Source organism: Purpureocillium takamizusanense, chromosome 6 (assembly GCF_022605165.1).
Source record: "Purpureocillium takamizusanense chromosome 6, complete sequence".
NCBI classification, from domain to species: Eukaryota; Fungi; Ascomycota; class Sordariomycetes; order Hypocreales; family Ophiocordycipitaceae; genus Purpureocillium; species Purpureocillium takamizusanense.
This window is the reverse complement of record NC_063073.1, coordinates 1,841,817-1,853,027: the sequence shown is the minus strand read 5'-3', so window position 1 is coordinate 1,853,027 and position 11,211 is coordinate 1,841,817. Positions and strand designations below refer to the sequence as shown.

At 58.8% G+C, this 11,211-nt stretch overlaps 3 protein-coding genes across 3 annotated transcripts; 2 read left to right on the top strand and 1 right to left on the bottom strand.

The window, feature by feature from the left end:
* Positions 1 to 2,126, bottom strand: cdc16. The gene is made up of 4 exons (XM_047988509.1): positions 1,394 to 2,126; positions 1,009 to 1,327; positions 523 to 940; positions 1 to 445 (listed from the first exon to the last, which is right to left on the bottom strand). The coding sequence occupies exons 1-4, from the start codon at positions 1,940 to 1,942 to the stop codon at positions 322 to 324; spliced, it is 1,410 nt and encodes a 469-aa protein (XP_047844505.1). The 5' UTR covers positions 1,943 to 2,126; the 3' UTR covers positions 1 to 321.
* A 3,206-nt stretch (positions 2,127 to 5,332) lies between these two features.
* On the top strand, positions 5,333 to 8,154 carry JDV02_007054 (uncharacterized protein). The gene is made up of 2 exons (XM_047988508.1): positions 5,333 to 6,416; positions 6,482 to 8,154. The coding sequence occupies exons 1-2, from the start codon at positions 5,447 to 5,449 to the stop codon at positions 7,948 to 7,950; spliced, it is 2,439 nt and encodes an 812-aa protein (XP_047844504.1). The 5' UTR covers positions 5,333 to 5,446; the 3' UTR covers positions 7,951 to 8,154.
* A 200-nt stretch (positions 8,155 to 8,354) lies between these two features.
* JDV02_007053 (uncharacterized protein) lies at positions 8,355 to 11,156 on the top strand. The gene is made up of 2 exons (XM_047988507.1): positions 8,355 to 8,646; positions 8,709 to 11,156. The coding sequence occupies exons 1-2, from the start codon at positions 8,514 to 8,516 to the stop codon at positions 10,049 to 10,051; spliced, it is 1,476 nt and encodes a 491-aa protein (XP_047844503.1). The 5' UTR covers positions 8,355 to 8,513; the 3' UTR covers positions 10,052 to 11,156.
* Positions 11,157 to 11,211: the final 55 nt, after the last annotated feature.

Below are 11,211 nucleotides of genomic sequence, written 5' to 3'. Positions count from 1 at the left end.
CCAAAAAGAGATGCAACACAACAATATTGTACTCGCATTAAGCTAAAGCGTCCAACAAAGGTGTCGCCATCTATGAAAATCAACTCCCTTGTCAACTCCGCCCACTCATAATATCCATGCCCTGCAGAGTCCTGTCCCGTCTTGGAAGTAACCTTTCCTTTGCCCTGACCAAATTCCGTGCCTCTTGTTGACCGTTCCACGTCCTTGCCCGTACAGTACCATTAAAAATCATTTAAAGCTCCCAAACAGATGTACATGCAACAAACAAAAATCATCATCATACAAGTCATGATGCGCTGGCCCGCCGTCAGAGTAGCCACCCTAAACAGCGTGCATGACAATTTCGGCGTAGACGTCGTCAGGAATCTTCTTGATTATGCCAATGGTGACGCTCTTGACCAGATCCGCGTTAAGCTGTGGGAACGATCGGAGCACCTTGTTAGGACTGTCGCACTGTTAGCACATGGCTTGCTCTACGCGCAGGCAGCACCGAGTTAACAGATTCTGTATCAGAGGACTGACCTGGGAGACTGCAGGATCTGGGCCCGCATGATTGTGAGCTGCGCTACGATGCAGACAATGTTGAGATGCGGCCCGTATGCGAACAGAAAGTCCCAGAGCCGCAGAACCTCGGGAAGAGGGGGCGTGCAGGCGCAGAGGGTCAGCACCGAGGGAAACGCGTAGATCTCGGCGGACAGGCCCTTGGCCGTGAGGTACATGCTGAGCTTGGGGTCGACGATGGCCAGGACCTTGTCAACGAGGGCGAGCCCGCGGTGCACACCGTCCATGGCCCCCCGGATGTACGCCGGACACTCGCGCGTGAGCAGCGAGTGGAAGGCCACGAATGCCTCTGCCTCGCTGCGAGCCGCATACAAGAAGGGGGCAGCCAGCACGTTCATGCCCTGCACGTAGGTGCCCGGCTCGGGGCCGGCATTGGATTCTGTAAGGCAGAGATTGTCAGCGGACAGGCGGCAGCCAGGGGAGCAGGCAGCCTGCTGGGATACGGACTGGCTTGGGAGTGTCCCGAGACGCTCCCCGTCAGGCTCTCTCGAGGATGTGAAGAATGGCGGCTGCTCGGTCGGCTGCTCTGCCGCTGATCCTCCTTAGCATCATGTAGCCTCCAGGCGATGGCGTTGAGAAGACGAATCAGGCTGGCCTCGCTGACGCGGCGTCGGAATAGGGGGTCGGTCGTCAGAGTGCGGAAGGTATCGTTGCGGATCTTGGAGTAGGCCGGAGACGCGCCGCGATGGACGAGGGCGAGGTATTCGTCCGTGGGCATGATGGGGGCGTCGAGAAGGACCATCCATACGTATATCCTCAGCGTTGACTATCATATTTTTTGCTGTTAGCGAGTACCGAAGACGAACGCGTGTCGGCGGTCGACGGCGCTCACCATGCCATCCTCGGCGCTCTTGATGCCCTCGTCAATGACCTTCCACCTGGCGCTCTCGAGCGCGCCGACAAAGTCACCGTCGTTGGGGCCATCGCGTATGATTTGCTGGAGGGTCAGGTGGCCGTGGGAGAAGACGGGCTTCTTCAAGCCGGAGCGCTTGGCGGAGGCGGCGGCGCCTGACAGATGGTGGATGGGTGGCGGTGTGGCATCGCTGTTGGCGCGGCCGCGGTGCGGTGAGCGGTTGACGGCGGAGGCGGCGGAGTCGCGCGTGGGTGAGGTGGTGCGCTGGAGGTCGCGACGCTGCTGCGAGATGAGTGACGGCTGGTTGAGGCCACGGGCGGCGCCGAGGCTATGGGCGGACTGCAGGCGGCGCAGGGCGCGGTGCGTCCGGGGCGAAGGGGGAGGCTGCAGGTCGGTCACATGGTGGGCGGCGGCAGCGGCAGCCTGCTGCGGGATCGAGGATGTCGAGGTCGAGGTCGTGGCAGTCGCTGAAGATGAGAAGGAAGGCGGCCCGGGAGCTTGGTTGGCGTCGCGGGATGGGCTGGGCATGGTGACGCGCGATGACGGAGAGGCAGCGCACGGGACGGACGAGGTGAGGGTGAGGACAGCCTAGTAGCTACCAGCAGGGCAACGGAGCTTCTCCGGCTGGGATCATGGCAATCGGAGCGAAGCGAAGGGAAGGATAGCGATGACGAATGCGTGATGGAGGTCGTTGGTGGTGGTGGTGGTGGTGTTTTGGTCGTGGTTGGGTGGTTGAGACGCGCGGGGTGACGAGCTCAGTTCAGGTTGCATGGTAACCCGAGTTCCTGGACGCTGCCCTGCTGCTAGTAACGTTAGTTAGTGGAGTGGCGGGCTCGCCAGCCGCGCTGCCCCAGCATTGGCGGAGCATGGGCCTGGCCTGGGCTCGCCTTATTTAGCGTCCCTAGGGGCGGGCATGGTAGGGCTGCTTGGCGGAGGACCAGGGGGCTGGTCAGGTACCCAGAGACTTTGAGAGAGGGTGTAACAACTTGAGCCTCCATTAGGCAGTTACCTGGTACACACACCCCAGTTGTGAACAAGGAAGTATCAGTAAAAAGTACGTACGTAAAGCTGTTGGCCTTGGACTCTTTATCAAGGCACCAAGGTAACGAAACTTGACACCAACAACTCTCAGCCAGTCGCTTAGTATAGACGGCGAAATCATCATCATTTATCCAAGTTACGTTTCTCTTTGACATTGAACTTGAGCCATGTCGTGTTACTTTTGTCTTTCCACACTCATCTCATAATGAATATTCAAGTCACTCACAGCTCAAGAGTGGATTGATCTATATTGTACGTAAGAGCAGCATACAGTAAGGACCGTGGTTTGTCACTACTCGTCATGGAATATTCGCGACGGTTTCGGTCGTCGTCATTCAATGAGTTGAAGTCGCCCTCTCGCTTAGCAACGCGCGCGCGCAAAGGCATCTATCCGTGCGTCTGCCAGCTAACTAAAGAAGCACACATTCGTGGCTCCCTTCTACGAGGCCGATGCGTCCAAGGACGCGGCGCGCGCTCCGGACGCCTGCGTCATTGCCGCTTCCGACCGACCGACCGACCGACCACGCGGGAGTCGGGACGGTGAGCTGAGCGCTTGCACACGCGCGCGCGTAGGAACCCAGACACCAGCACCAGCGTGACGGCTGGGCGCGGACTCGGCCGAGGCTTATACCCGTGCGGTTCATGTCCGTCGACGCCGCTACAGCACAGTAGGCTATGTGACGGACCGAGTAGTAACGTGGTACATAGGTATATGCCGCAAGTCCCGTACGCGCGCGCCCGCAGATTTGCTGAAGAATGAAGCCGGCAAGCTCGAGCCGTCCAGCCGTCTCTTGGCGAGCTTACTAGAGTCTCCGAGTCTTAGACACGGGCGAGTGCCGTGAGGGCCTCGAACCTCTAAAATGCTACCCTCTTCACTCGCTGCTAGTCACTCGCATACATCGGGTTCGACTATGGTACCACAGCACCTCCTGCATTTGCGAGACTACTCAACACCCAAAAGTTGACTGAGACGAGGGAAAAGGGAACTCATTCGGCGATGCCGTGTTCGAATCTCGCGGCGCGCACGCGCGCATTCCCAGGCGCGCGCAACCGACCACACTGGGCAACGTTACGGTCGCATTCTTTGCGCCTCTCTCTTCGCTCACGTAGGCTATCGGCGACCGTCCGGCCCAAGGGCAGGGCCGACGAGCCGTCGGCTGCCAAACTGGCCAAGTCGGGCCCTCGTCCGTTCGGTTGGGCGGCGGAGTGCGCGAGGGCCGGCTGCCGGTCCCGGTGGCGGCGGTGGTGGTCTCAGGTCTCAGGCAGGTACCGGCCCGTCCGTCCATTCGCACAAGGTAAGTTACGTGTTGACGTACAGAGTATGCTGTAATAGTACCGTAGTGGTAGCACTAGTATTAGAATCTAGGCACCTGCCGTCGAGCGCTGATGGTGCGGTACATGTATACGTTGCAACAAGTCCCCCTGCGTAGTGCTCCTCTTTTTGCAAATCATGCTATCAAGCATCGAGGACGGAAGATGCGTAGACTTAACCAGGACACAGCGCGGATAGAGTGAGGGACCTTTGCCCTGGTCGAATTGGTTCCGGCCTTTCCAACGACCGAACCCCGCCGCTGCATCATGATGTGGTGACACTGCCCTTCACGATGGCTTCCGACCGGGTGCCCATCTCAACTTACAGACTACGTACTTCGTACTACTTTCGCCCCAGACCTAACCCTCTCCCTTGGGGCACCACCACCACCTGCCGTTCCACCCGTGTAACACCAGTCAGTGCATCTGTCCGCCGCCAAGCCGGCATCTGCCACTTGCCTCCGCCGCCCAGATCCCCACAGCGGTGATCAGATCGAATACTACTACTACCACCACCATCGTCAACGCCACACGCCGTCGCTATATTCGTCCACCGCCGGGACCACACGAGTCGAAGGGGGGGTTGGAGGGCCGGAGTTGTCCTGCTTTTGCTGCGAGACAGGCCCCGGCCCGGCCTTGCCTAGGCATTGATATGTATGAGACTCGCTACGTGACCGGAGTCCCTGGTCCATTTGGACCTTGAAGGGCTACATCCTCTTTTTATTTTTTGGTTGTCTCTTCTACTAGCCTTCATGTTGGCCGGTTTCGGCCTCCACGCCACCACCACCACCACCACCGCCGCCGCCGCCGCCCACAGCTGGACATGGCCATCGTCAAGCAAGCTCCAGATCCTGCGCCGTACATGGACAGCCATGAGCCGTGGGGAGCAATGACAGCACCAGCACCGGCGGTACTGGTTTCAACGGCTCGCCCCGTTCGAAGCGAGCCGTGGCGCCAGACTGCTCGTGCGGTCAGCAAAATTAAAACCTCCCCCTGTGCACCGCCCGCCCACGCGTTCATACACCGATTGTACGCCCAAAAATGTTCATCATAGGACAATACAGCGTGTGTTCGAGCCATTGCCCGAATTCACGTCGGCAAGTTTCCGGTCTGGGCAATCGTCAATTCACTGCACGGCCCCCTAGGAGGCTTCCTACTACTGCTGCCATCTTATGTCAAAGAAGGAGGGTCAAACGGCTTGCCGTTTACGTTCCGTGACGAGACCCCCTCTATTCAAGGTGGTCGAGGCCTTCCAGATGTGAGACCATACTATGCCTCGGCTTGTCGTGCTCGCGTGCTCTTTAACCCCCCTCGCCCTCCTCCTCTGTCACTATCTGGCCTCGTGCTCCTGGCTTCTATTCATCTCATCTCTTCTTCACTCTTCGTTTCTAGCTTCAAACCGTGCCTTAAGTTGCTTGCAGCCCTGCTCACATTCTCTCTGGGACCACGCGCATTTCAGGAAACCTCACTTGTTCAGCTCGAGACACAGTCGGTAGATGTTCAAGTCCCAAGCATCTCGAACAGAGCCAAGACGGCGCCTAGCCATCGCAGAGGTCCTGACGCAAACGGGGTTCGTTGCTGCATCCGCGGACTGTTGAAGAAAGCCGGGCAAGTCGAAAGCAGAAAGAGCGGCGGTTGACTTATAACCTTCTTACCCCTCAACGCCTCCAGCCGTCCGCCATGCCAACCGTCGTGGACAAGGTCGGCCGGTCCCTAGCCACGGCTCTTGGCATCGAGCTCCAAGGCACGGACACGGACGTCGAGGACAAGATTCCCGGCGGCGGCTTCGCTCCACCCACCGACAGGTACATCGAGGAGCGCGTCACCACCTCTGAATGGATCCGTGAACAACTCCCGTCCCGGCGAGGCGTCGTCGGGTACACCAAGTCCCTGTTCCCCTGCGTGGGATGGCTGCAGCACTATAACCTGCAGTGGCTCACTGGCGACCTCATCGCCGGCCTGACCGTGGGCGCCATCATCGTGCCCCAGGGCATGGCATACGCGTCATTGGCCAAGCTGGAGCCGCAGTTCGGCCTCTACTCGTCCTTCCTAGGCCTCGTGATGTACTGGATCTTCGGCACGTCAAAGGACATCTCCATTGGGCCCGTCGCTGTCTTGGCCACTGTCGTGGGCTCTGTCGTCGAGGCCGTCCAGGCGAACCCGGCCACGAAGGGCGCGGCGGCGCACATCATCGCGTCGACCTTCAGCTTGATTGCCGGCTTCATCATTCTAGGCTTGGGTCTCCTCCGCTGTGGTTGGATCGTCGACCTCATCTCCATCACATGCTTGGCGGCCTTCACCACGGGCTCCGCCATCACCATCGTGGGCAGCCAACTGCCTGCCCTGCTCGGCATCCGGGGGGTGCGTACCAGAGACCCCGCGTACAAGGTCTACATCAACACCTTCAAGCGCCTTCCAAACTGTCAGCTTGATGCGGCACTGGGCTTGACGGCCTTGTTTGCGCTCTACGCCATCCGACACTGCTTGAACAAGGCGGCGCAACGGTACCCCAAGCACAGGCGTATCATCTTCATCGTCAACACTATGCGAAATGTCTTCATCATCCTGCTTTACACAATGGTCAGCTGGCTGGTCAACATGAACAGGCGAGAAAATCCCGCGTTTCGAATCCTCGGGATGGTGCCCAGCGGTAAGACGCGACCTGTCATTCTCGCGCTCCAAAACGATGATGCTGACGATTCTGACTTGCTGCAGGCTTCCGCGACGTGGGTGTGCCCAAGCTGGACTCTACCATCATCTCGAATCTCGTCCCTCACCTCCCAGCAGGCGTCATTGTGATGTTGGTCGAGCACATAGCCGTCGCCAAAGCCTTTGGGAGGATCAGCGACTACAGCATCAACCCTTCGCAGGAGATGGTAGCCATCGGCATGACAAACATCATGGGTCCTTTCCTCGGGGCTTTTGCCTCGACGGGCTCGTTCAGCCGGACGACAGTAAACTCGAAAGCAGGCGTCCGGACGCCTCTGGGGAGCTTGTTCTCCGGTCTTATCGTTCTAATGGCGACATACTTCCTGACCAGCGTCTTCTTCTACATCCCCTACTCCGTTCTCTCGGCTGTTATCATACATGCGCTTGGTGACCTCATCAGCTCGCCCAACACGCTGTACCAGTTCTGGAGAGTGTCGCCCTTGGAAGTGATTATCTTCTTCCTCGGCGTCTTTGTCAGTATCTTCAAAGGCATTGAGGAGGGCGTTTACGCTACTGTCGGCATATCAGCCGTCATTCTCATGTACAGAATCCTCAAGGCCCGTGGATCGTTCCTGGGCAAAGTACGAGTTCATTCGGTGTTGGGAAACCACATCGTTGGGGAGCGTCCCTCCCGGCCGATTGGGGAGTACAAGTCCTTTGAAGATTCGGTGAGCGCCGCGCGGAGCGTTTTCCTTCCTTTCGATCACGGCGACGGATCCAATCCGAGGGCCGCGCTTGACAGCCCGTACCCCGGCGTCTTCATCTACCGGTTCTCCGATGGGTTCAACTACCCCAACGCGAACTACGCCCTGGATCACTTCGCCGAATACGTCTTCGCAAACACCCGTCGGACGAGCCCAGAGCAGTTTGAACGGCGAGGCGACCGGCCATGGAACAGGCCTGCACCGCAAAAGGCACACCAAGGAGACCAGCTTCCAACGCTGAAGGCCGTGATTCTGGACTTTAGCTGCGTCAACAACATCGACGTCACCTCGGTACAATGCCTGATTGACGTGAGGAACCAGCTGAACCAATACACCGCGCCGGACGTTGTTGACTGGCACGTCGCGTGCATCAACAACCGGTGGGCGAAGCGAGCCCTGGTGACCGGCGGCTTCGGAGTTCCCACCAAGAGCGGCGACGGCATGAGCCACAGGTGGAGGTCCATCTTCAGTGTCGCTGAGATGGAAGGCAGGAGATCCGCCGGCGACTATCATAAGCTCAGCGAAGCCTCCTCACAGTCGTCAGATGACGAAGAGTCAATGACTGGTTCGGACGGCACCGCAGTCTTCAAAGACAAGTCGTCATCCACGCATGTCGAAGAGAAATTCATCGAGAGACCGAGGAAGGGCGTCGTGATCCACAGCCTCGACAAGCCCATGTTCCATGTCGACTTGACGAGCGCGCTGCATAATGCTATTGCCAACGTCGAGGCCAGGAATGAGTCGCGGCCTCCTTCCGAATCGGACTCATAAAGACGACCACAGTCTGAATTATTTAGCGAAGAGCCGAGGGAAGGTATTTGATTTTAATTGCAGTTTGTTATCATTTCTTCCACATACGAGATCCACGACGATAAAGTATTCGTAATTTTAATGCAGTACGACATAGCGGATTAGGCGCAACCGGTGGTTTATGCTTGGGGACCAATGTACAAACGCAAAGTCATTCATACGAAGTATGACGGCAATATAGTAATAATGCGAACTCAGTTGTAAAGGCTCAAGCTGCATCTCTTGGGGGACTATGGAGTGGCGATGGGCCAAGCCTCGGTGAGCTTTGCGTTTTAAGTGGAAGGGGCGGGTCACCTGACTTCGCGTCGGTTTCGTCCGCCAATATTCACGTCCCCCCGTGACGACCAACTTTCCACATCATAGACATCTTGGACGAACTACCCATCCGCTCGCTGTTCACATCCCAGTTCTCCTATCGCACCCGTCTACACCACTTGAGATTATCTGTCCGGCTCACGCCGTGAAGACGACTCTGCGACAACTACGAAGTACTCCAGCAACCTACATCGCTTGGGGAAGCCACCATGCCTTGGGGCATCCAACGTCTCAACGCTCGAAAGTCGCAGCCCAACTCCAACATCGTTTTCATTAAGCCCCTTCCCGGATCGAGAGAGAAGACCGCACAAGACTTTTTGGAACGGATTGCGGCACAATGCCGTGCGTTTGACACCCAGTCCCTCTCACCCAAGGCTCGGCCACTGACATGCCCATCCATCCAGTGCCCGTCATGCGCAAGCACAGCCTCTATGTCATGACGCTGGAAGAATATGAGCCCAACCGCGAATTCGTCGGCCGCAACTTCAACGCCGGCGAGGTGATTCAGCTAGTGCTCCGGTCGCCCCGCTCCGGCCGCTGGCTGCCGTTTGAGTACGTCCAGATGGTCATGATGCACGAGCTCGCGCACTGCAAGCAGATGAACCACTCACGGGCATTCTGGGCCGTACGCAACGGCTACGCTGTTGAAATGCACGCCCTGTGGAGCGACGGCTACCGCGGTGAGGGCATCTGGGGCCGCGGCGCGAGCCTCGGCACTGGCGAGTGGGCGCGGGATGCCGTCCGCCCAGACGAAGAGCCGCTGCCCGAGCACCTCTGCGGCGGGACGTACCGTTCGCGCGGCCGAAAGCGCAAGACGAAGCCCACGCTGACGTATCAGGAGCGAAAGGAGAGGAGGATTCTCAAGAAGTTCGGCAGGAACGGCGTGGCCCTGGGTGCCGATGAGGAAGCAAAAGTCAAGCTGGAAAAAGGCAAGCGGGTACAGGCCAAGCCCAGAGTGGCTGGGAGTGCCCGGGGCCGCGAACTCCGCGCTGCGGCCGCGCTGGCTCGGTTCGAACAACAGAAGGAGGAAAAGGTTGACCTGAAGCAGGAAGACGGCATGGGCGAGGAGACCGAATCCGGCAGCGAGAGCGAGTATGAGGATGGCGACTCTGGAGACCTGGACTCGAAGGACGCGCTCGACGTTGACGGCAGTCGGCTCACAGACAGGAAAGGCCGGGGCATGGTACGGGTATGCGAAGACGAGGATACCGATGACCCAGATGCCAGGAACGAGCTGGACGAGCTCCGCGACGTCTTTACACATACGAAATTGAAGCGGGAATCTCCCGGGCCGAATCCAAGGAGCCGACGGGCCGGCTCAGAGCAGAGGGGTGACGGCCATGACCCTCAGCCAGCACTGTCCAAGCGCATAAAAGACGAGCCGACAGAGGAGAGAACCAGCATCGAAACACTTCCCAAGGTGCCGACACGGGCTACAGGCTCACAAGCACCCATCATAAAAGCGGAATCGCACACCAGCAAAACTACACAACCACCACCCAACCCTCGCCCCCAGAGAAACCCTCAACGCACAGCCGCACCTTCAACGTCGACATGTCCCATGTGCTCCTTTGCCAATGCCGAGCTGGCCGTGACGTGCGCCATGTGCGGCAATGTCCTGGACCCGGCAAAGACGCGCGGTACTTGGAGATGTCGCAGGTCCAGCGCCTGCAACGCAAGCTCGTACGTGAACTCAGGCGACTGTGGCGTGTGCGGGTTGTGTGGGCGAAGGCGAGCAGACGAGTGAGGGGTTGATCTGAGAAGGACAACACGATCACCGCGTGTTGATGCAATCCTTGACGGCGACGGGCCTCATGCGGCATCGTCATGTTTGATAGGTGCAGTGCTGAATTAGCTGCTCAACTCCATGCAGCCCTGCTTCATAGGAGCTCACACGTCGCAGCTCTCGTGTGCCGCGACACGGCGTTGGCTGTCTTACCCTACCTTGACAGGCCCCGGCAATTGGGCCACAAATCAAGCCTCATGCTGAGTCTAGAACGCCATGGTCACACCTCTGCATCTGGCGCGGTGGCAGTCTTGCCGTGCGAGGGACGGCCCAAGTGGTCGCGAGCAGCACGTCAGCCCGCGCGGCGAGCTCGGGGAAGGTGTCAGACGACCCAACTCCTCGGCTCGTTCATGTAGTCGAAGACCAGCAAGAAGTCGGGGGGTTGCGGCGACAGGCTGTGGGTGTCTTTTGCTGGACCGTCAAGGTGTTCCAGAGGCTTGCCTTTCTTGTAATACTGCTGTACACCCCAATGTAGCTGGTGGGGAGGTAACCATGACTCGGGAGCCATTGCCTGGCACGGCATCGTATCGCCGGCCTGGGCTGGGCTGGGCTCGAGGTGAGGGGAGTGGAAGGAAGGTTCTGAGTGTCAGCCTCCTCGGTGCGCCCACGACCATGGATTTCGGCTGTCGGCAGCCTCTTCGACTTGAGCCTTTCGATTACTGGGCCGGACGTATACTGTACCGGGTACGTGTGCTGCTCTCGGCCTCATGCGTGGAGGGTCCTCACTTTGTGCGTTCCTTTGAGCAGCGGAAGCCTATGAAGTACTACGGACATACATACACAAGCACGCGAGCACGCGTGCCGTGGAGCGACGGCGTCTGACCGTGAGAAGTGAGCACGTGGCTTGGCTGCCCGGATGAGGCGGATAGTGAGTGAGGGGGCCCGCGGCGAGGGGAGGGGAGCGCGGCGAACGCACCCGGTTCAATCGGGCTGGTTGGCGGCCGACGCGCAAACCCTCGAGGATGAATGAGGAGGAGGAAAAGGAGGAGGAGGGATTGATGGTGCAGGATTCAGTTGGTGGTGGTCGTCGTCGTAATTCGTGATGCATAGGAGGCACCACAGCGCTGACCGTGGATGGACGTATTGTCGCTGGCATCACATCACGCCGCAGTGGTGGGAGG

What these genes read in the sequence shown, in the direction of transcription:
- JDV02_007053 (XM_047988507.1), top strand. Translation starts at nt 8,514, where the DNA reads ATGCCTTGGGGCATCCAACGTCTCAACGCTCGAAAGTCGCAGCCCAAC. An exon ending in ACGGATTGCGGCACAATGCC is followed by an intron (nt 8,647 to 8,708) that starts GTGCGTTTGACA and finishes CCATCCATCCAG; the next exon opens with TGCCCGTCATGCGCAAGCAC.
- cdc16 (XM_047988509.1), bottom strand. Translation starts at nt 1,942, where the DNA reads ATGCCCAGCCCATCCCGCGACGCCAACCAAGCTCCCGGGCCGCCTTCC. An exon ending in CTCGGGACACTCCCAAGCCA is followed by an intron (nt 941 to 1,008) that starts GTCCGTATCCCA and finishes TCTGCCTTACAG; the next exon opens with AATCCAATGCCGGCCCCGAG. An exon ending in CAGATCCTGCAGTCTCCCAG is followed by an intron (nt 446 to 522) that starts GTCAGTCCTCTG and finishes ACAGTGCGACAG; the next exon opens with TCCTAACAAGGTGCTCCGAT.
- JDV02_007054 (XM_047988508.1), top strand. Translation starts at nt 5,447, where the DNA reads ATGCCAACCGTCGTGGACAAGGTCGGCCGGTCCCTAGCCACGGCTCTT. An exon ending in CCTCGGGATGGTGCCCAGCG is followed by an intron (nt 6,417 to 6,481) that starts GTAAGACGCGAC and finishes GACTTGCTGCAG; the next exon opens with GCTTCCGCGACGTGGGTGTG.